The 24,183-nt window shown below is 42.1% G+C and overlaps 1 protein-coding gene across 5 annotated transcripts in view; it reads left to right on the top strand.

Moving 5' to 3' along the window:
- The window catches only part of SORL1 (sortilin related receptor 1), a 185,445-nt gene that overhangs the window by 83,097 nt on the left and 78,165 nt on the right, over positions 1-24,183 (top strand). For all 5 annotated transcript variants that reach the window (XM_063784581.1, XM_016922169.4, XM_016922170.4 and 2 more), the window contains 6 exons: positions 1,803-1,891; positions 12,899-13,077; positions 14,591-14,777; positions 19,307-19,435; positions 19,930-20,015; positions 23,290-23,462. In XM_063784581.1, coding sequence (XP_063640651.1) covers positions 1,803-1,891; positions 12,899-13,077; positions 14,591-14,777; positions 19,307-19,435; positions 19,930-20,015; positions 23,290-23,462 — 843 coding nt within the window. The remainder of the gene's footprint in view (positions 1-1,802; positions 1,892-12,898; positions 13,078-14,590; positions 14,778-19,306; positions 19,436-19,929; positions 20,016-23,289; positions 23,463-24,183) is intronic.

Raw genomic sequence — 24,183 nt, forward strand, 5'->3', positions numbered from 1 at the left:
AATCTATATTTATATCTTTCAACAAATTTGGGAAATTTTCAGCCATTATTTCTTCAAATTTTTTTTTCTGCTCCCATCCCTTTCTCCTGTTCTTCTCGGACTCCAGTTACATATTAGACCTACTGTTATTGTTCCCTGTGTCCTTGGCGATCTTTCTTTCTTTGAAATCCTTTTTCCCCCGTATGTTCTCTAGAACACACAGATAGATCTGTAATTTCTACAGATCTGTATTTATTTTGAAGTTCACTAATTCCTTTGTCATTGCTTTTCTGATGTTGAGCCCATCAGTAAATTTGTTATTTCGGACATTATATTTTTCTGTTATAAAATTTGTTTGGTTTCTTTTTAAAAATTGTTTCCACTTCTCTGGGAGAATTCTTTTCTCTCATTCATTTCACGTATATTTTTCTTTCCCTCATGGGACATGGTTATAATAGCTATTTTAAAATTCCAGCCAGGTATGGTGGCTCATGCCTATAATCCCCGCACTTTGGGAGGCCGAGGCAGGTGGAAGCACTTGAGGTCAGGAGCTCAAGACCAGCCTGACCAACATGGTGAAACCCTGTCTGTACTAAAAATATAAAAATGAGCTGGGCGTGGTGGTGCGTGCCTGTAATCCCAGCTACTTGGGAGGTTGAAGCAGGAGAATCACTTGAACCCAGGAGGCAGAGGTTGCAGTGAGCTGAGATTGCACCACTGCACTCCAGCCTGGGCAACAGAGTGAGAATTTGTCTCAAAAAATTAAAAATTAAAAAAAAATTCCAATATATGGGTCACTTGGGATTGGCACCTTTTGACTGTCTTTTCCTTTGAGAATTGGACACATCTTATGGATATGTTTGTATGCTGTATGTTAAGTAATTTTGGTTTGTATTCTGCACATATGAATGAAATTCATGAAATTAAGCCTTCTGGAGGATATTGATATTTTTGTCTCAGCATGTAATCAGCCTGTTTAGGTTCTGACCCTGAGTTCTGTCTTGCTTTCTGTAGGTGGTAGTTTAACTCTCAGTTCAGTATGCTAAGCCTTTGTTACACTGGTTTGTGTCTGTTTCATGCACGTACACTTCAGGGGTTAGGCTGCGACTTGCGTAAGTTCATATACAAAATTAGGAGATTTACTTTTTTGACACTCCCTGCTATGGGATTCCATCCACACTTTACCTACCCTATAGGGGCTCCTTTCTCTGGTTCCTTTGGGGGAAATAATATCTATTGCAGTTTTAGCTGTGGCTGAGACTGAGGTGCACCCCATGACTGAGACTTTTCCTTTGGGCAAAGCTTTACCAGGATATTCATGACTTGTGTGTGTAGCTTCTCTAGGTTTTAAATCTCCACAAGCGGCTTGCTTTTGTTTACTTTTCAGCATCCACTGGTAGTGTTTTTTGTCCAGTTTTCAGCTGTAATTAGCAGGAAGGATGGGCTATAGAGGCCTAATACTGTCATAGTAGAACTGAAACCCCAGTTACTTAATTTTTAATCAAGGGTTGGTGGGAGTCATAGATTTGGATTTGAGTCCTACCTCTGCTGTTCACAGTCTACCATTTTAATATTAAACCTGTGTTTCTTCATTTGGGAAAAAAATTGAGATACTAGAACTTGCTCCACCTGTCCCTAGGATTGTGTGGAACAGATGAGATAATGGATGTCAATGTCTTCTGTAAACGGAAAAATTGTTTTCAAGTGGTTGTCATTGCTGTTATGTCTATGTGCACGTGTGTGCATGCCTGTGGGCGTGTATACATGGTTTCTGCACAATTACTTCCACAGCAGTGGTGTCACCATGGATTTTTCCTCTTCAGGCACTTCCTGGACCTCACTACTACACGTGGGGAGACCACGGCGGAATCATCACGGCCATTGCCCAGGGCATGGAAACCAATGAGCTAAAGTAAGTGTCTCTGATGAGGCCTTTTAACATCAAACTTTCTCCCAGAAATTTACGTCTGTGATTATAATTGGATTATCTCTCTACAGCACTATGTTGTTGACAGCACAATTTGTGATCTCAGGATATGAGTTAAACTTTTTTTTTTTTTTTTGAGATGGAGTCTTGCTCTCTTCCCCCAGGCAGGAATACAATGGTGCGATCTCAACTCACTGCAACCTCCACCTCCTGGGTTGAAGCGATTCTCCTGCCTCAGCCTCCTGAGTCTGGGATTACAGGCGCCTGCCACCACGTCCGGCTAATTTTTGTATTTTTAGTAGAGACACGGTTTTACCATGTTGATCAGGCTAGTCTCGAACCCCTGACCTCAGGTGATCCACCTGCTTCGGCCTCCCAAAATGCTTGGATTACAGGTGTGAGCCACTGTGCCCACCCCAATTTAAACTCTTTATCTCCCAAATGGGAATATAAGAACCTGTCCTTTCTATCACAAAGGGAGATTGTGAGCAAGAGGGCAATTAATACTAATGGCCAAATCATTAAGTGGAGGCTCTTTAATTTGTCCTTCTTTGCTTTGTGTCTTTATTACATAGAATGACTAATAATAAATAGCAATAATAATAATACATCAGTAACAATTACAGAATGCATACAACTTGATAGCCATTGACTTTTGGTGTGTTAGGTTGGTGGGGGGTCTCATGGAGCTGGAAGGGGTGTTTAGGGTTAACTGCATCATTTCACAGATGAGAAAACAGGCTCAGCAAGGCAAACTAACTTGCCCAGGGTCATTCTCTTTGTTAGTGACAGAGACAGGATTAGCACTTGGGTTTTTCGATTGCGTCCTACATTCTTTGCAATATATTGTTCTGAAAAGCAAAACTGTCAAGAGTTTGTAACCTCTACACCCTTATGTTCTGATTTTATCAGAACCAGTCCTCTGATTACCTTTGGCTCGTTTCTGAATGGTTCATGTTAGGTCAAGTTCATGCTGGACCACACTTCTCCCTGTTTTTGAGCTGAACCCATTAGATGGATTGGTGAAGGATCTGGAGAGGGCTTCTGTAACTATCTTGTTTATTGCGAGGACAAAGCTTTCTTTTTCTTTGCTCCTTTTAGAAGCAGAGCCAGCAGTAAGTGAGAGGTGGGTGGTTTGGAAAAAGAGATCTTAGCAGCTGTTTTTTTTTCCCTGTGGTTAATTTGACATGTGCTGAGCAGCCTGGCCTCAGAGAAGGAGAGAGAAGCAAAGTACTGGTATTTGGCATTCCACCTGGCTGTTCTCTGTTCTGTGTAGCACTGGTTAGCTATTTCTTTAGAGGCGATACTCCGAAGAGGTCCTGTTTGTGTGCAACACTTTGTATTCATATTCAGATTGGTGTTTGCTCAGACAACGACCATCACAGAGCACAGTACTTCCCACATTTGTGCTATCATTTATATACCCATTAATTTAATTTTCATTTCACATGTTCAGCAAGCACCGATTGTGCCAGATGCTGTGTATCTGTAGATGAATAGGATGCCTGCCACCCTGTAGTTGAAAGGTGGGCGAGGAAACAATTGTAGTGTTTGGTATACTGCTATGTGTGTAATACGCACGTAGGGGACATAGTTTGGCTTCCTAGGAATACATTTCATTCTTTGTATGGCTTTCAGATTTCAGAGTCAGTTCTCGATTTGCCTTGTTTAACTTCTCTGAAAATTAAATTTGCATTCCAAACTGGCTCCTCTGAAGGAGTTAGTGTGATTCTAGTCCTCTTACACCATCTGTCGGTGCATATGTGCTCAGGGAACGCAGCGTCATTCTGCACTAGCTGGAGCAAAACATGATCAGGAAAATAAACTTGCTGCCAGAAAATCATAAAGCCTTCCCCAGACATTTTGAAATGACTTGGGGGTTGTAGACTTTGGGGGATTATGGACACTGTAGCATTCCTCTATTTGTATAGGTTTCATTTGGAGGTGTCTGTTTGAATAGTTCAAATAAAACATTTGAAAATACGAAAATTCATACAAGCCTCCTATTGACAGGTGCATGTGTCCCACATAACAACCTGAGCTTGGCCTAAATCCGTGTAGCCACCTGGCATTTACTCAGTGTGTTGTTCACAGAGGTATTTTGCTTCTTCCCCTGCTGCTCTGAAAAGCAAGAAATAACATTCAAGTTAGTTGATATTCTCAGACTACAGTGGTGATTTACTGTGACACCCATGCACAAGGACAGGTGGCTTCTGACAAGACTGGATATCTGTTGCTGGGCTAGGGCTTCAGGCCCCTTCTAAGTTTGGCCTCCCCAATCACAGAGATCTCTTTTCCTTTATGACTCGTAGCATGTATAGGTTGTCCCATTCATTTGGCATTGATCATATTCTGACTCCTTATGTTAGTTACCTTTACATGATGCGCCTGAATTCTGCAACTCCTTAGTAAGGTCTTTGTAGGTAAATATTTCTGCTCGATATAGGTTACCAGGCACTTAGCAAATATTTGATTGAAATAGGTCATGCATACTTAATCATTCAAGATTGCTTATGGTTTTTTTTTAAACTGATTTATAAAACTAGAGGAGATCTAGCTAGTGTGCCAATTGCACAGCTCCAAGGGGACCACTGCCACTGTGCTCCATGTCAATGACAACCCCTGGAGCACAGATGTGAGTGGAGGCTCCCTGGATGTGTGCAACCTGGTGGTACCCAAGAGACACCAGAGATGACCTAATCCACTTTCCTTAGTTTTCACATGAGGGAATAAGAGATTAGTCAGGAGTTAATGCCCACACTGGAACTTGAGCATATTTCTGTTAGGAATCATTTCAGGTCAATTACACAGACAACTGTCGAACATCTACAATGAAGCAGATGCTGTGCTAGATACCAAGGATGCAAAGGCGAGTGGGGCACTGATCGGGAGCTGCCTGTGCCCACTGTGGCTCTGTGATGTTTCTGAGGCAGATGCAGAGAGAGAGGCTGGGAGGAGGGGGTTGTTTGAAAGAGGGCTTTCTGCTCTGATTTTACTCATCTTTAGGGAGGAAAGCCAAGTAAAGTAGCATTAGTAACTCAAATAGGTTGTAGTGGGGACAGCAATTGAAGCATTGCTCAAAGTAAACGTTAGGGTTTTTTTTTTTTGGTTGATGTTCTTTTAAGTTATGCATGTCTTTCTCTCCCTGATTAGCACAGATATCTAGGAGTTGATGGTTATTTGTTTCAGCTTCTGCCTTGAGTCTCCTCTGAGACTGTTACCTTTGTTATTGTTAATTGAAATTGAGAGCAAGAAGTGGAACACTTTGTTTTGCTCTTGTGTCTACATGTCTGAACTGGGTAAATAAGAACCTGCACTGGGGATCCACTTATTCGTTCATTCAGCCCGCTGCTCCTGTGAACCTGCCCATGGGAGGCATAGGAGCAGTGGCTTTTTCGTCAGAGAAGGGGCTGTTGCATTTTTGCACCCCGACCGAAGAAGATTCAAACACGTTTGTCAGCTTGATCACGGAAGAGAAGATCAATTTCTGTTTCTTCGCTGCGGTTTGCTTGTCAGCGTGATGATATTATTCGTAGTCAGTAATAATATTTTGAACTTGCCCCAAAGCATCTTTTTTTTCTAAGACATCCAATTTCATAGGGGCGTCTCTCTGGAAATCCTGAAACGCCCCTGAAAAGACTCCACGCAGCAGAGCAGCTGTCTTTTCTGGACCTGGGCTCTGGAAGCAGCCCCACAGTTCCAGAATGTGGGAGGCAGTGGTTAATGTCTTCACTTGCTTGCAGCACCTCTCAATGGTACAGTTGTCGGGAGAGCCACCCCTACTTTATCCTAACCCCTGTGGTTTTTCTGCCCCTTGAGGTATAGAGAAGCAGGTGTTCTTATCACTGTGTTTTTTTTTTTTTTTTTTTTTTTTCTGGAGTGCAGTGGTGCGATCTCGGCTCACTGCAACCTCCTCTTCCCAGACTCAAGCGGTCCTCCCATCTCAGCCTCCCAGTAGCTGGGACCACAGGCATGAGCCACCATGCCTGGCTAATTTTTATATCTTTTTTTTTTTTTTTGGTAGAGACGGGTTTCGCCATGTTGCCCAGGTTGTTCTCATTTGAACTCCTGAGTTCAAAGTGATCCACCTGCCTTCCTAAGTGTTGGGATTACAGGTGTCAGCCACCAAGCTTGGTCTTTATCACCTTTTAACTGTTAAGAAACTGAGAAACGGAATTGCAGTGCAGTTTCTTTAACTTCCTTCAACAAGCGTTTATGAATAATGCCCTTTCTGTGTGCTAGGAAAGATTCGAGGTGCCAGGGGCAGAAAAGTAAGAGGTCTTATTCCTGATGAACGGCAATCCAGTAGAAAACACTCGCAAAATCAAGTCACTGAAATACAGTGAGGTATAAGATTATGGAGAGCGCTGGGTGCGGTGGGAGCCAGAATGAGGGCCAGGTGATGCTATCTGGGGGACAAAGGAGGACTTCTGAGAGAGGAAACCCCAGCTGAGCCTAAAAGGATACAAAGCAAGGTTGGAATGCTTTTCCAGGTCTAGAGAGACCTTGAGCAAGGGCCAAAGCATGATCAGTGGGGAATGCGCACGGCTCTTGAGTATTAATAGAATGCAAATTTCCAGGTGGGAAGTGGTGAGAAACGAGGCTGCAGGAAGGTGTGTATGTAGAGGCCAGGTCCTGGGGGACCTCACCTGTGCCTTACTAAAGAGATTAAAGTTTGCTTTGAGGTGATAGGGTCCCTTTGAAGGATTTTAGTAGGGGAATGACATGGCTAGACTTGCATTATAGAATGATGGATCTGGCAGAATGGAGAGGATGGATTCAGTGGAGAGAGAATGGAGGTGACAGCTGATGCTGGGGTGCGTTTGAGGACTAAGTCTGCAGGGCATGGTTTCTGATTCACCTGGGATGATGGGAGAAGTGATTATACCGCTCATAGAAAGGCAGAGGTAAAGGAGTAGGCTTGCAGGGCTGTATATTAAATGCAGACATGGACAGGTTGAATTGAAGCCTCTGTTGTGTGTCCAAGGGGCGATGTCCAGCAGGAATCTGGACATATTACAACATCTGGTGCAGCCTTCCGCCACCCTTTGCAAGAATTTTCTCCATGCCATCTGTGATAGACAATCTTTTGTTCTATACTTGAACATTTCTATTAATGGGGAATTTGCCATATCAAAAGGTGCTTCCATTTTACTTTGGGACAGTTTGCTGTTCATTTGTTCACTAATTCATTTGTGAATTAAAGTTCTCTGGTAAGGGAGAGCCCAGATTCTCCTCCCTCCAGCTTCTATTCGTGGACTTTGTTCTGCTCCCTGGAGATGCACAGTAGATACTTCCTTTTGCATGAAAGCCTTTCAAGTATTTAAGGACCCTGTCATGTTCTCCTGAGTGTCTGCCATTTCATGATGAATATCCCCAGTTCCTTTCCTCATATTCTATAGATCCTCAATCTCCATCTTCTAGGTTCTCCCTTAGGTCTGCCTCACGATGTCAGTGCCTTAAAATGTGGTACCTGGATCTGGCCCCAATAGCCTGAAACATGCAGAAGATGTTGAGATTTTGCCTTCATGATTCTGAACACTCTGTATCTATTAATAAAAACCTCTGACAGTGTTTCCATTTTTAACAGCCATCTCAAACGGGTGGCTCCTATTTTTTTTTTTTGAGAGGAGGTATCATTTGCATACCACAGGATGCTCAGATATTGACTACACCATTTAATCAGTTCTGAAGGGTGCATGTCAAGATGTAGAGTATTTCCATCACTCCAGAAAATACTCACGTGCCCCTTTCCAGTCAGTGCTCTCCACCCCCAAACCCCTGCCCCAATTACAGGCAACCACTGGTATGTTTATCACTGTAGCTGCCTATTCCAGAATTTCATTTGTTTGTATGTTTTGTATTTGGCTTCTTTTACTCAGCATAATGATTTTGAGATTTATCAGTCTTTTAGCTGGTATCAGTAGGCTGAGTTCACTTTAACTAAAATACCTGAGATCCTTCTTTCTTATGGATCTTATTAAAGACCGGATGTTCCCTGTCCTGTATTTGAGCAAACAGGTTTTTGAAACTACGTGTGGAGCTTTATTTTTATTTTTGCTTATTTTTTTGGTTTGAATTGTATTTTTGGCATTTATTTATTTTTTTGAGACAGAGTCTCACTCTGTTGCTTAGGCTGGAGCGCAGTGGCGCCATTTTGGCTCACTGCAACCTCCGCCTCCCAGGTTCAAGCGATTCTCCTGCCTCAGCCTCCCGAGTAGCTGGGATTACAGGCATGCATCACCACGACCAGCTAATTTTTGTATTTTTAGTAGGGACGGGGTTTCACCTTGTTGGTCAGGCTGGTCTCGATTTCTTGACCTTGTGATCCACCCGCCTCAGCCTCCCAAAGTGCTGGGATTACAGGCGTGAGCCTCCGTGCCTGGCCCCGGCATTTATTATATTATTTATACAATTGGCCTTTTACCCTTTGCAGATTTGGCAGATTCGCCTTCCGGATCCCTATCCAGATCATTGACAGATGTGTTGAGCTCTGTGAGAACTAGAAGTCTTATCTTGGGTTGAGATCAAACCATACATCAGCACTCTTGGGATGTGCTTATTTTACCATCAGTGAATTTTATCTGACTGCGTGGTCCACAAAGATCTTCATGAAAAAAAGAATGTTCTGTGTCATTGTCCTGTTTTTCAAATCAAGAATTACCACGAGGAAAGGAAATGGAGTTAGTCTGTTGTGACTTGTGTGTGAAACCATTTGGGTTCTTAGCCTTGACCTCCTTTTCGTCTGAGTGCTCTCAGATAAACTGTTTCATAATCCATTCTTGAAACCACCTTTTCTTCATTAAGGAAATAAAAGTATTTTCCCATTCTAGTTTTTGAGATCTTTGTTCTTCATAATTCTTCTAGAGATTATTGAAAAGGATGCTATAATCATCCTATCTTTAAGTCTTTCAGTTCCTTAGAATTTATTTTGTACTCATTTTCCTTTAACTTAAATGTTTTTTCTTGTCCAATTTGAAGATTATTTTTCTTGATAAAGATAAAAGCAAAATAGAAATTTTTTTTCTGTTTTTTTTTAGACCCAGCTTTACTACTATGTTGTTATTCAAAGATTTTTTTCTTTTTTTTACTAACGAAGTCTTTATTTCTTTTGTTCTCAGCTTTCCAATCAGCCAGAAAACATAAAGTATTTTCAATTCAAAGTTCTAGTAAAGATAGGAAGAACTGGGTGATGGTTTTCATAAATGAATGAATGAATGAACGAATGGACGAATGTGTATCAAGTGCTCTGTTTTTTTAAATTGATACATATGATTATGTCTGCTATTATTTATTCTATTGGCCATCACAGCAATGATCCTATTCCTTTCTAATTCTTTATAGAACTTGCCAGATAACCAATCCATTGACCCACCAGTCTGCCAATTATTTTGGTAATTTGAAACATAAACCTTGATTCATTTTGAACTTATCTTGCTACTATTCCAACAGACTACTGGCTATGAGAATTACAGCTAGAATTAGCTAGCAGTAACTGAATTTGTTGCTCTTGGTTATATGACCTTTTTTCCCATCTTGAATGTGTTCTTTAGAAACCTGAACTCATCAGGAACTTTTCTGGATAGCTGCCTGCTAGAGTCCTAAGTTGGGTATCTACCACACTTATTCCTTTTAGAGTATCTGTGGTTATATTATGTTTTATCATTATATTATCTGACCTTCCCATCTTCTTGAGAGTTTTTGGCCCTGGGATTATGTCTATATTTTTATCTGAACAGTTTGATTTCTTCATTCCTAAAGGCTAGTGCCCTATATCCTCTTTCATAACTTAAGAATGCAAAGATGGGCCAGACGTGGTGGCTCACGCCTGTAATCCCAGCACTCTGGGAGGCTGAGGTGGGTGGATCATTTGATGTCAGGAGTTTGAGACCAGCCTGGCCAACAAGGTGAAATCCCATCTCTACTAAAAATACAAAAAAAAAAAAAAAAAAAAAAAAAGGAATGCAAAGATGACTTTGTTTCTTCACAAGGTTCTTGTCACTTACTTTTACCAATACAAGTTCTCCTTTGGGGGTCAGAATTCAGTCCAAAATGCGTGTTCTCTTAACTGCTGCTGTTGATAAGACAAGAGCCTTTTCCCCAAAATTCTGAAGAGCACCATTTTCTAAATGAGCAGTGTATTTTCAGATACAAGCTATGCTTGGTCATGTACCTGCTTGTTATTTCATTAATGAGTTATTGTCAGAGTCCTCTGGGAACTCTCAAGAAATGGGGTGATTCATTTCCTGAGGTTATGTTGGGTTCGAGGAGCTCTTAAAGAGAATTAACTTGGCAATGTATATACATAGATGGACTTTAGCATTACCACTGAGTGGGCAGATGGCTACCATCATGTCTGGATAATAGGTTGACTCTGTTGGTTCAGTTTGCTTTAAAAGTAATATAAACCTTTAGCTTATCACACTGGTTACAAGAAGGAGACTGAATGAGTTAATTTATCCAAATATCTGTTTCAAAATTTTCTTAAACCAAAAGCATATCTGCCAGGTGAGATTTCTCCCCTTGTGAGAGATTTGTAGGGGGAGATTACTTAGTCTCCCATTGACATCTATTATTCTGCCTTGTAACCCTACCAGTTGGTTTAACCCCTAGCCTTTTTGTAGCAGTATCTTTCTTTTTTTTTTTTTTTTAAGGCAGGGTCTCGCTCTGTCATCCAGGTGGGACTGCAGTGGTGCACTCATGGCACACTGCAGCCTCACACTCTTGGACTCAAGCAATCCTCACACCTCAGCCTCCAGAGAAGTAGCTGGGACCACAGGGGGCACCACCACACATGACTAATTTTTAAAAAAAATTTTCTGTAGAGATGGGGTTCTCATTATGTTTCTCAGGCTGGTCTCAAACTCCTGGCCTCAAAAGATCTTTCTGCCTTGGCCTCCCAAAGTGCTGGGATTACAGGCATGTGCCACCACGCCTAGCCAAATCGATTTTAATAATCTCAATATGAGATGAAGTGTTTGGATGGAGTGATGTCATGAAAAGGTTTATGTCAAGGATTAGAATCCCAAAGATGTAAAACTAAAATCTCAAAAACATGAGAAAGGTGAAAGAAGAAGTTTTGCATATAATTTGGATTTAAGAAGGACCCAGAAGCCCTGTGATTGAGTGGCTTGAATTGAGTGATTTCTCATGTCAAGCGTCTCACCAGCTCACTGGGTGATAAAACAAGTGTTGGGCAGATTTTCTTCCTTGCCTCCCTCTCCGTCCCTCTTCTCCTTCTTCGACACCAAAGATAATGTAAAATCAGTGCAGTTACTCAAATGCTGCTTAGTTTTTCAAGGGCTGGCTTCCTGGTTCTGTTATAGTCTGTCTTGGAGACTTTCCTCAGTATATACTTTCCTTCAACTTTTTACTTTTTAATTTCTAAGACCACGGAAAAGTTGGAAAAACCGTATAACGAACACCCATGAAACCTTCACCTAGAGTCACAAATTGTTAGCATTTGCCGGTTTGCTCTACTTCTATCATTGGTCTATTTATCTATCCTGTGTATCCATCCATTATTTTTTAGCTGAATCATTTTAAAGAAAGTTGCAGACATCATGCTCTCTCACAGCTACTTAAATGTGTATCTCCAATAAATAAGGGCATTTTCCTATATAATCACAATGCCATTCTCACACCTAAGAAAATTAACATGAACTCGGTATGACTTATAGACTATATTTTCTCAGTTGTCTCAAATTATTTATGGCCACTTTCCCCCTTCAATCTGGGATTTAGCCAGTCCTGAACTAAACCCTGGATTGGATTTACACATTGCAAATTTGTTTAGTCATTGCATTTGGCTTTTATACTCCTTTAGTCTTCTAAAATCTATAACACATTATCTGCCTTTTTTCTTTATTTATTTGGTTTTTGTGGCCTTGATTTTTTTTGAAGAATCTGGAGCAGTTATCGTGTAGAATATCCCACATTTTGGATTTGTCCAATTGTATAGAATAGTACACAAAGGATGTGTTATTCTCAATGCTTTATTCAGGAGGCACCTAATATCAAGTTGTCCTGCTGTTGATGATGTTTAGTTAAGATTGTGACTCTCTGATCATTCATTGTAAGATTATGTTTTGTAAAATTTTATTTCCCCATTTGTAGTGAATGATTTGTCTGTTCAGATCATCTGAGCATCCTGGCCCCAACACTTTCACCGAATGGTTTTAGCATCCAGTGATGATCCTTGTGTGATTTAGTTATTGCAGTGGGGATAATTTTTCTGTAATTATATTATATTATATTATAATTATAATATAATATATATATTGTTGTGTCCAACCCTTATTAAGTGCCATTCTAATATAAGAAAAAAATTGGGGGCCAGGCGCGGTGGCTTATGACTGTAATCCCAGCACTTTGGGAGGCCGAGGCAGGCGGATCACGAGGTCGGGAGGTCGAGATCATCCTGGCTAACATGGTGAAACCCCGTCTTTACTACAAATACAAATACAAATACAAAAAAAAAAAAAAAATTAGCTGGGTGTGGTGGTGGGCACCTGTAGTCCCAGCTACTCGGGAGGCTGAGGCAGGAGAATGGCGTGAACCCAGGAGGCAGAGCTTGTAGTGAGCCGAGATCACGCCACTGCACTCCAGCCTGGGGACAGAGTGAGACTCCATCTCAAAAAAAAGAAAAAAAAAAAAGAAAAAAATTTCTCTTTTGCTCCTCTGTCTTTTAGTATCATTAGAGACACATGTCCTATTTTCATTCAATGCGTAATCTGTTACCATCATTTTTCTTTTTTATGTTTGAATTCTCCTAAATTCGGCCAGTTGGAGCCCCATCAGGCTGGTTCCTGTGTTCTTTTGAGATGACTGCATTTATTTCTGAGCATTTCCTTAAACTTTCCCTGCCTTAGCCCAGGATCAGCCATTTCTCCAAGGAGCCCTGGTTCCTGTTCCTGGTGAATGTTATATGGAAACCAAGCCTTTGCCTTAGAGACTTTCACTGCAAGGATTCTCTTACTTGCATTTGGGCAGATACAGTACCAATGAAGGGGAGACCTGGAAAACATTCATCTTCTCTGAGAAGCCAGTGTTTGTGTATGGCCTCCTCACAGAACCCGGGGAGAAGAGCACTGTCTTCACCATCTTTGGCTCGAACAAAGAGAATGTCCACAGCTGGCTGATCCTCCAGGTCAATGCCACGGATGCCTTGGGTAAGCTGCTGCCTCCTTGGACCTTTTCACATGGATATGCGTGGACTTCCTGTTATGTGCAAAGCACCAGCTTAGATACTGTGTACTCAGAAAAGCCTGACATTCATTGGGGGAGATGGGCCCATAAGAGTTAGCAAAAAGCATAGGGAGGTAATTGAAGGCCTGCTCAATTCTTCTTAGTAAGACTGGATGTTATTCTTTGTATCTTAGTTTCCTCATGCAGTTCCTGGCACATAAGAAGTTTAAATATATGTCTGCTGAATATGTAGATAAATGCATGAATGAAAAACATATTTCCAAATCAGCAGTGCCAATTGGACGTATTCAGTGAGTGTGCCTGACTGTCTGTAAGTCAGTGTGCCAAGCGATGCAGGGTCCTCTCAAAGCTATCTAGGATCTAGTTGTGATCTGCTAATCTAGATACAGGATGCATAAGTATGCAGGGAGAAGTGAAACTCTTCAGCATCCTCTCCCTGCTTCCCCATGTTATCTTACCCTTTCCTACCTCTCAGCCTTGGCTAACCTGATTCTAGCTGCCCGGAGTGCCCTGTTTCTTCTCATCTCCACCCATTCAGCCTCCCCTGCTCGAAATCCTTTTCATATCTCAGGATCCAACACATTTGTGGCTGATATCCCAACCAGAAGACGTCTCCCTTCTTCTCTATGTCCAGAACATAAGTGTATGCATAACTTTGTGTCTGTCACTCGGTGTGTTTCACCTTCCATTGACTAGATTATAAAGCCCTTAAAGATAAGAACTTGCCCTGTGCATATTTGTATTGCACCTACTGGAAAGCCTGATAGCCTAACAGTCTGTAGGAGTTTAATAAGTTTACTGATTTGCATGGCATTGAGTCAAAGATTGTGTATCAGCTTCGGGTAGTATCTAATCTGACTGAAGACACATATATAAGAGACACAAAGTGCCAACATAGACATAGGCATACTTTGGAATGCTTGTAGAAAGCACCCTACTTAGACATTTCGATGAACGTGGCAGATGGAGTGATGGTGCAAAGTATCTTAGCATTTTCCAGCCTCTTTCCATGGAGATCCTGTACCTTCAAGTAGGGCCAGTGAGCCCTCCATTGCCTTCAGGCCACACTACCAGATGTGCCCTCACTGCCCGAGGAAGCAGGCCAGGAACATTAACCCCCAATGGTATTGCTCATCAAGGATTCAGCTGTTCCCTAGTTCTCTAGGAGAGAAACACTTCTGAGTACTCGTTTCTAAAGGTCACTGCTGACTCTTCTGTAATGTTTCGGAAATTTGGATAGTGCCTAAAGGTGGCTTGCTTCTTTCCAACTTTTCCAGGCAAATGCCAGCGTTTCAGTTATCCTTTTCATTGGCATAGGGCTGCCCAGCTTCAAAGCAAGCTGATTGGAGGGTCTGTGTTGCGGGGTGGCAACAGATAGACAGGAAGTGGGGGTTGAGGCCAGGCACCTTGAGGCATAGCAGGAAACCCTACATGGGCCTGCCTCTAATGCTTCATGCTGTGTTCCTTTTTCTTTAGGAGTTCCCTGCACAGAGAATGACTACAAGCTGTGGTCACCATCTGATGAGCGGGGGAATGAGTGTTTGCTGGGACACAAGACTGTTTTCAAACGGAGGACCCCCCATGCCACATGCTTCAATGGAGAGGACTTTGACAGGCCGGTGGTCGTGTCCAACTGCTCCTGCACCCGGGAGGACTATGAGTGGTCAGTTCTTCTTTGATGGCTGGGGACTGAGTTGTGTTTTATTCACTCAGCAGTGTTGCGGGAAGAGATTAGGCATGGTCCCTTTCCCTGAGCAAAGGAAGGGAATAGAAGGAAACAAGTATTTGTGAAGCATCTTTTATGTGCCAGGAACTGTGCTAGGCATGTTTCATGTAAGTTTTCTTTAGTTCTTATAGCCAGGTAATGCGGTAGAGGTGTCTAGGAGAGCTGCAGCTATTTCTACAGGAATAGATAGCTCTGGGATTTATTTCTATTAGGGTAACCCAAAAATATGCTGAAGGTTTCATTGTTTTTAATCCTTTTTCTTAGGACCCTATTCTAGAGGGGATTTATTTCTTTATCTGAAACGAAGGGATGTTAGTGTGTGTATATGTGTGTGTGTTTGCATCATTTGTTATTCCTTAAGCAAAATATCCAAGGCACTGCTGCGAATGCTAAAAGTAGGAGAAGTGATTTGTGCATGGCTAATTGGCACAGGAGATAGAAGAGAGCAAGTGCCTCAGAGGAGGAACTGGTACTTTAATTGTGACTATTGAAAGGAAGGAGAGGGCTGTGGATTGCTGTTGGAGAATGAGGAAATTTTTGGAAGAAGTGCTGTGTGAGCTGGGCTCTCAGGGAGCATCAATATTTGCAGACAGCAGTGTTTCGAGACCATGTGTCTGCAACAGGCAGGTGTAGAGGCAGCAGGGTGTGGTTGGGAGTTGAATTGGGATGCCTTGTTGGGTGTATGACATGGGGATGACGATTGGAGATGAGGCTGAAAAGATAGAATACAGTAGGGGAGAGAGACCTTAGAGGGGATGAACCTTATTCTATAATTACGAGGAGGCCTTCAGGGGCTTTTGAGGAGAGTTGATGATCAGAACAGAGCTTAGCTGTAGGAGCTTTTGAGGAGAGCTGATGATGAGAACAGAGCTTAGCTGTAGGAAGAGGATTCTAGTGGCAGAGTACAGAGGATCTCAGAGCTCCTGGACAGTCACTGTAGTCTGTAATTCAGCATGAAATCATTGTAGTTTAGTCAGGAGCACCAAGAGAGCCATGGGTATTTAATATAAATACACAACTCATATTTCAGTGGTTGCTGAGGCACAGAGGAACTAGATTTTGCTTTGGGCAGCTGTACTTGTCTTGACTAAAGCCAGAAACCTCTGATGTATTCTAGACCAGAGGTTGGAACATGGTCATATAGTAAATGTTTTAGACTTTGTAGGCCATATGGTTTCTATGATCTGTGTTACAACTCCTCACTTTGCCCATGGCAGTGCCCATGGGTGAATGAAAGCAGCTCTAGAGGAATGAACGTGGCTGTGATCCAGTAAATCTCTATTTACAAAAATGGCCAACCAGGTTTGGCCACTTCTGTTCTCGACCAGTGCTTCTGAAACTTTAAGGTGCATATGAATCACTTGCAGATTCTGCCTTGGTCACATGCAGATTCTGCCTCAGGAGTTCTGGGGCTCTGCGTTTCCATCAAGCTCCCAAGGGATGTGGATGCTGCTTATCTGCACATTCGCCCTTTGAGCAGCAAGGCTTAGAACAGAGAAGACAGTCATTTCCTTAGAAAGGTGTGTGCTCCCAAGGTAACGACACAGACTCTTTAACAGCAAAAGCACAGAGCTGGCTGATGTTCTTGGTGACTTCAGTTCCATGCTGTTTGCCTTCTGCTCTTTCTTACACACTTTTGCATTATAGTCTAATCTAATCTGAGAGCTTTGTTGGCTCCAGGTAGTCCTCCCCAGACCAGCTTGAGACTGGAGAGGTCCCAATCCCTGAAAAGATCATAGTGCCCTCTCTCTCCCGTCTTCCTATCCCCAATATGTACTTCAAAATAAAATTAAGACTAAGTAAAAAATAGGTAAGAAAGTCTAACAAATCTTTGGGTTTTTTTTTTTTCATGACATTTAGGCTTAAAAACAAATAACATTAAAATTTTCTCTCTTGCCCTATATTTCCCCAACCCTCACCAAAAAAAAAAAAAAAAAAAAAAAAAAAAAAAAAAAAAAAATCACACACACAAGAAAAGAAATGGAGCTTGGTGTGCCCTCCTGGGTAAACTGGCCTGGGACCTGCTGGTCTACCATGCCCACCCCATCTGCCTTGCTGGAACCTGCTGTATGCTCACCCTGCTTGTATGGGGAGTGTTTTTATTGTAGACCAGTAAAACCACCTGCTCTGCCCCTTGTGGAGTTGGGTTGCAGGCCAAATGAGATCGTGGGGTGATGACCCTCTGAAATGGTAAGGGGTATATGGATGTCAGCTGTTCCCTGCTCCACCCCTCCCAATTGTTTCTCTGCTTGCTGTAGCTGCTGGAAGGCAGCCAGCCCAACTATATGGCTCTTGGAGATGTTTGATGGCATTGGACTATGGCACTGAGAAGGAAAATGGTCCCAAGATGGACGTCAGGAAATGAGATGAGACTGAGCAAGCTTATAGTATCTGTCCATTAGTTCAGGTACTGGTTGACAACTGTGTTTGAACACCAGGTTATTTCTGATAGTCCTTTTAGACCACACTGGGAAGCCCAGCTATTGGCCCATGTTTCCTGATTTCCATGGTAGATTCTTTTATATTCTTATATTTCTCGACATTGCCAAGTCATACAGCTTTCACATTCTTGACTGCAACCCCTAGTAAATAATACATTTTCTCTTATGACCCTGTACTTACATATGTATGTGTAGATACATACACACATATAATTAAAACACAAGTTTTAGGAGACAACATTGACTTTTAAATGTATGATGGGGCCTTTTGCAATCTTTTGCACTTTTTTGGGAGGGGAAGAATCTAGTCTTGGGCCTCCCAAGTACTTTCAGAGTCCACTAGGTCGTGACCTATGGTCAAAGAAAGCTGCCCAGGAAGAGTGCTTTGCTATTGGAGGCAAATAAGTAATTAGCTAATGCTTTATCTGGTTCCTAAAAAGATTTAAAGTGGCTGTTCAGTAATAACGAACTGAGGTAATGAAAGAGGCACATTTGATAGTGACAAAACTGCTGCCTTTTGAACAATTCTTACAAACTATTAAATGTGGACTATGATATAATGCACACAAATCACTCTCTGTGTATCTGTTAATACTTTTTGTGTCAGAAATGTTTAATGAATATTTGGAGTTTTTCTTTTTGTTTTTTGTTTTTCTGAGACAGAGTCTCACTCTGTCACCCAGGCTGGAGTGCAGTGGTGCAATCTTGGCTCACTGCAACCTCTGCCTCCCAAGTTCAAGCCATTCTCTTGCCTCAGCTTCCAGAGTAGCTGGGATTACAGGTGCGTGCCACCATGCCCAGCTGATTTTTGTATTTTTAGTAGAGACGGGGTTTTGCCATGTTGCCCAGGCTGGTCTAGAACTCCTGACCTCAAGTGAGCCACCCACCTCAGCCTCCCAAAATGCTGGGATTACAGGCGTGAGTTACCATGCCGGACCTAAATATTTGTTGAATTGAATAGAGCAAATAAATGTGTTCTGGTAGAGCACATGAACGTGGAATATATGTTCTGTTCTATAATTCTTTGAATATATTCTGTAATTCATTGAATTATAGAATTTACAGGTTTGGAAGGGCCTTAGAACATTCATAGTACAGTCACCTCGTTTTAGAATCGTCTTCGACTGAGGCCTCCTGCTTCCTACTCCAGGATGCTGCCCTTCAAGCTGGAAGGTTTGGCAGATGTGACTCCAGATCACAGGAGGTCTCATGAACCTAACTACTGTATCTCAAAGTACAGGATGACTTAGCTAGTATGTGGATATACTCTTAAATAACATTGAACCCCTAGTCAAATTTTTTCTTTTTTTCTGAGACAGGGGCTTGCTCTGTTGCCCGGGCTGGAGTGCAGTGGCGCAATCACGGCTCACTGCAGCCTTGACCTCCTGGGCTCAAATGATTCTCCCACCTCAGCCTCCCAAGTAGCTGGGACCACAGGTGTGCAGCACCATACCTGGCTATTTTTTTTTATTCTTTTTTGTAGAGACAGGGTCTTACCATGTTGCCCACGTTGGTCTTGAACTCCTGGGCTTAAACAATATGTCTGCCTTGGCCTCCCAAAGTGTTGGGATTACAGGTGTGAACCACCATGCCCAGCCCCAAATAATTTCTTAAAAAGGTTATTCTTTTAAAATTTCTCTTTTACTTCTTCAGATTCTGTCAAAAAGAAGGTCTCATTGGTTGCTAGTAACTGTAACATTTGCCTAATCCCTTTTAACAGAGAGGGCAGGTCCAGAGTCTTAGAGTAGGGAACTGGATCTGGCTAAAATTTAATACTGTTTTGATTTGGCATGATGATTTTTATTTTTTTTGGTCTATTTATGGCATGTGATTGTGTTTTTCCTACTGTGGTTCTGATATAAATCTTCTTTTGAAGATGTATTTTATATAAAAAGTAAATATTCTTTAAAGGGACATGTTAAATAATAAAAGTGAAAAGTAGTAAGGTAAAGTCAGCAGAATTGGTACAGGAATGGCTGAACTGTATAAAACAGTGGCCTTAACAAAGCCCAATTGCCTTTTTAGTGACTTCGGTTTCAAGATGAGTGAAGATTTGTCATTAGAGGTTTGTGTTCCAGATCCGGAATTTTCTGGAAAGTCATACTCCCCTCCTGTGCCTTGCCCTGTGGGTTCTACTTACAGGAGAACGAGAGGGTATGTATCACAGAGGTTGCCCTGTCAGGTTCTTAGGGGTCCGCACATGGAGCGAGAGCATAGAGGACCGTCTGGATTGTTCTACACTCTAAATTCTAGAATTCCAAGTTAACAGCCTGCAAGTAGTTTGGGCAACATTATAAATTATGGTATTTATAAACTCTCCTACCTCCACATTGCAAGTCTGTAAGCATCCCTGAAACTCTAGGAATATCTTAAGTCATCAACTTCAGCAGGGAAACATCCTCAGAGGAATGTATTCAAGAGATATATTTAAAAATCTTGGCCAGGACAGTGCCCTAAATTGTCTGGGCCTGCCTAGTCTAATTATAAGCAGAACTGACTCAGAACTACGAACATCCTCTTTCTAGTTCTAAAGGGAAATGAGTGGATGGACTCTACTGGCCGTGGGTAGTAAATGTATTCCCAGCTGGGATGCCTTTGTGGCTATTCTTCCATGTTTCTGACCTCTTGCTCTTGGGGTGGGGTGACAGCTACCGGAAGATTTCTGGGGACACTTGTAGTGGAGGAGATGTTGAAGCGCGACTGGAAGGAGAGCTGGTCCCCTGTCCCCTGGCAGGTAAGAGAGGTGGTTTCTTCCTTTTCATTTCTCGAGACGTGGTTGAAGCAGTATCATGATCTCACCCAAGTCCGGGCTTGTGGCTCCTCTAATTGAGTGGAGAAAAACAATGGCCGTCACAAGCATCACAGGGCTTCCTCTTTTCCCTAAGGTTGGTTTCCACACTGAACTTATATATAGCCATACCCGTTTTTAGGAATGGAAAGTACTTTGTGTCAGCTCAGTTTCTTTGAGGGAAATCCCTTTGTTAATTGAAAAATATTTATTCAGCATCCACTAGGGTAGAAAGGTCCCCACAGGCTTTTGTATGTCCTTAATCTGTTTGTCAAAGTTGAGTATAAAGAGGTGTGTGACTTCTTAGGAAGTAGCTAAGTAGTCTATGTTAATTTTGTAGTAAAACTAACTGTAACTAAAATTTTAATGGAATTTTATAGATTTCACTGTACTTTTTATGTGTTGCCAGTTTAACCTTTTTAACAACTCAGGGAAGCAGATATTATCAATTTTGTTTTTTACTTTTTCACGAGGAAGCATGTTCAGAGGAGGTTAAATGGCTTAAGGTCACACATCTAGTAAGTGACAAAGTTGAAATTCAGACCCTAAGCCCCATGCTCTTCATTGGACATTGCCCAAATGGCAAATAAATGTCATTCTCACTATTTTAGGTAGTCATTATGCATGCTAATTAAGAAAAACTTCTCTGAAATGATTCACATGCTATAAAGGTATAGTGTGTTCTAAAACACGTTTCCACTAGATTTAGTGGCGATGTAACATGGGGTCTTTACCACAGAGACATGAAATTATGATACTTTGAAAAATAATCTCTTAGTTGCTTTTCTTCACTCTGTTTCCAGTTCTTATTCATTTAAAGCTTCTTTATTCCCTCTGTGCCCTCTTTCCTGCCCATACCTCTTGGTGAAGGTAAATGGCTGGAGTTAACTTCCGTCTGTGGTGGGTGGTGGTGTCTATGTGGACAGCCATAAGCACCGAATGAATCATGAAAGAAGTGTGTGGTCTCCACAGGCAGGGCAGGGCAGCCCTCTCTTTTGCTCACTGCTGCCAGCTTGCCCTGGTGTTTTTCATGCTAAGTTCGTTAGTCCCTTAATTTAATCTTTCATCATTACCAGAGTAATTAACATACCTCACTATGGAGACTTGAAAAGAACCACCACTTCAGCAAATTCCAACAAATGAGCAGATAATATTCAAATATTTCCCTCACAAGAGCTGTTATTGATGAGGGCGTGGGTTAGTAGGGTTTGAGTGATTGCTCTTAAGGGGCTGGAGTGCCTACTTTTGTAATAAATATTTCTGAAGATAATTCAGCAAGGGACAAAACAGTTTGTTTAAAGCCATCTAAACTGGCAGGAAAGCTATTTTCTCTTCTACTGGAAGATAGAACAGGGAATGAAGTGGAGAAATCTCATTCCATTGTGGGCCACCTCCTATGTAAAAGAGAAAAAGAAAAGGCATGGAATAGGAGGCAGGGATATACCAGGAAAGAAAAAGATGCTTTCACAGGACTAATGGGGGCCGTAATATCTTTGCAAAGATGAGGTAATCTGGGCATCTGGAAGGATTTTTTAAATGCAAGAATTTTTCTTCCTTTACAATTACGATGAAAACACACATTCCTAGGCTGTATGTATGGCCAGGACCAGCCAAGAATTCCATTCCTTTTCCAGGGTAAGCATTGCGCGCTGGAATGCCGCATGCTGCTCTGAACATAATCCTAAAACAAGTATTTCTGGATTCAGGTTCTACTTTATGGGTATTAGTTTCTTAGAGGAAAAAAAAGCCCAGAGTGACAGAATGAGGTTTATAGATGCTGGAGAGAGATGTGGGGCAAAAGCCTTGCTCCTGCAAATGTAGCTTTCATGTCCCTATACCTTAGCTGGCCCCCTCCCTGGGAATGACAGCGGGAAGGTTTCCTTGACAACCAAAAGGGGAGGTAGGTTACCATGTGATGGTAACATAGATACTTCTAAAGTGACCTGGAACCAAAGGAAAAGAAGGAAAACTTACCTTATTAAAAATTGTAGGTAGATTTATTTTTTGATGCAGTATCTATATTACAGCTTTTATAAAGAAGGTGAGTGGTACATGTTAAGTCACTGAGTGTATGGAATCAGGAAGTGGGCAGGAATGGCTAACCCAGGCATGCAGCAAAAGAATTCCGATTTGCATCTTGGTCCCATATGCAACACTCTGTCAAGATGCACACTTTAGACACAGAGGCTGGTGTGCTGCTTGTGTCCACTCCTGGGGAAGAATCTGGATGTTTCCCAGGCCGTTCCCTAAGTGGACAAGAGAGTGTACTGGGTCTTCCTATTTCCAGTTGTCTGACATTAGGTAAGTATCTTCAGCACTCAGGACCTTCATTTCTACATCTTAAAAATCATCCACACTAGTGTCTGTATCATAACAGGCAGCACAGTGTAGTGGTTAAAGCATAGACTCTGGATCCAGAGTGCCTGGGTTCCAATCTTGGTTCTGCCACTTGCTAGTTGTGTGACCTTGGGTGAGTTACTTAACCTCTCTGGTCTCAGTTTTCTCATTTGTAAAATTTGGTTAACAAGAGTTCTACCATCAGGCAGTTGTTATGGGTCTTAAACAATACCCAATACGTAGTAAGCACGTTATACACAATGTGTACACAATTTATATTTGTTGAGTAGAAACAGAATTTTTGTGGTGATTATGTTGTGGAACATTTTGTAAATAGCCAAGAACAAATGCATTATTAGTATTATTTTGGAGATCTAAGAGGTTCATAGAATTGCCATATGGTGTTGTGAACGATATGAATAAGTGAGCAAATTGATTAGAGAGCTTAGTTACAAAGCTTCAGTGACTAATGGTCTCTCGTCAACAAGATGATGGTGCTGTGGTGATACAGTCACGTGAGGAGGGAGAACAGGGCGATTGGTGTAATTAGGTTGGCAAGTGTGACTTGAAGACTGGCAGGCTTAGCCCCAAAGTATGGTTGTTGAAGCATGCATATTGGGAGATTTAGAATAAAGAAAAACATAACAAGTAAAACACTTGCAGATGAAGAAACAGATTCACTGGAGTTTAAGTAACTTGCCTGAGGCAGAAATGTGATTCCATTACACACCTCCTGAGTCTTGATTTCTGTGCTCTTCACTTGGTCCACACCACATGCCAATGAATTTGAGGTTTGTGTGTGAGAAACAAATAGGTCAGATGTGCTAGGACCTCTTCAGCATCCCCTGGGTCCAACCTCCCACGTGTCTTGTGTGTCTGGCAGAAGAGAACGAGTTCATTCTGTATGCTGTGAGGAAATCCATCTACCGCTATGACCTGGCCTCGGGAGCCACCGAGCAGTTGCCTCTCACCGGGCTACGGGCAGCAGTGGCCCTGGACTTTGACTATGAGCACAACTGTTTGTATTGGTCCGACCTGGCCTTGGACATCATCCAGGTGAGTCAGCGCTTGGTCTGACTGTGGGAGCTGTGCATCGTGACTGCCCTGTCCTGATAAGCTGCATGCAGAATGGCCTATGGAAATGGGCAGTTAGAAGTTTGTAGGTGTTACTCATCTCAGGGCTGACAGGTGAAAGTTTCCAGTCTTCTGTGTTAGTATTTTTCTTTCTCTGTCTTCATCTGTTCATATAGGAAGGATAAAGAAAGCCCTAAATCCACAGACCTGCTTGAAAGTGAGGTCTTGCTTTTCCTGCTGGGAAGGTGTTGGGACTAGTAATGTAGGATGATTAGTTGCCCCCCTATTGTGCCAACTGCCTCTTGAGCATCTTTCTTCCCAAGCCATGATACAGTAACGCTTGACTTACCCATAGCTCACATAATTATCCACTTCAGCTGTTCTGAACACAGGTAAGAACCAGGAAGTAAGCATTAAAGAGCCCTGGACGGGCCAGGTAGATAGCCATACGCTCAAACCCATGCATTTAAAGGAGAGCTATTTGATCTTTATTCATTGTCTACTCAATCCTTTTAGAAAAGCAATTCCAACAAATTTTTATCTAGATTCCAACCCAACAGAAATTTCACAGTGCCTGGGTATTTGAGGGGCTTGGGGTCGGGGATGGCGGTGATGCTGAATGGAGCTGTCCAACAATAGCACTTGATGGCTAAGAGCCTCACAGGGAAGAAAGAGTATAAAAGCAGACACAAGAACTGAAATG

Source organism: Pan troglodytes, chromosome 9 (assembly GCF_028858775.2).
Source record: "Pan troglodytes isolate AG18354 chromosome 9, NHGRI_mPanTro3-v2.0_pri, whole genome shotgun sequence".
Lineage (NCBI taxonomy): Eukaryota > Metazoa > Chordata > Mammalia > Primates > Hominidae > Pan > Pan troglodytes.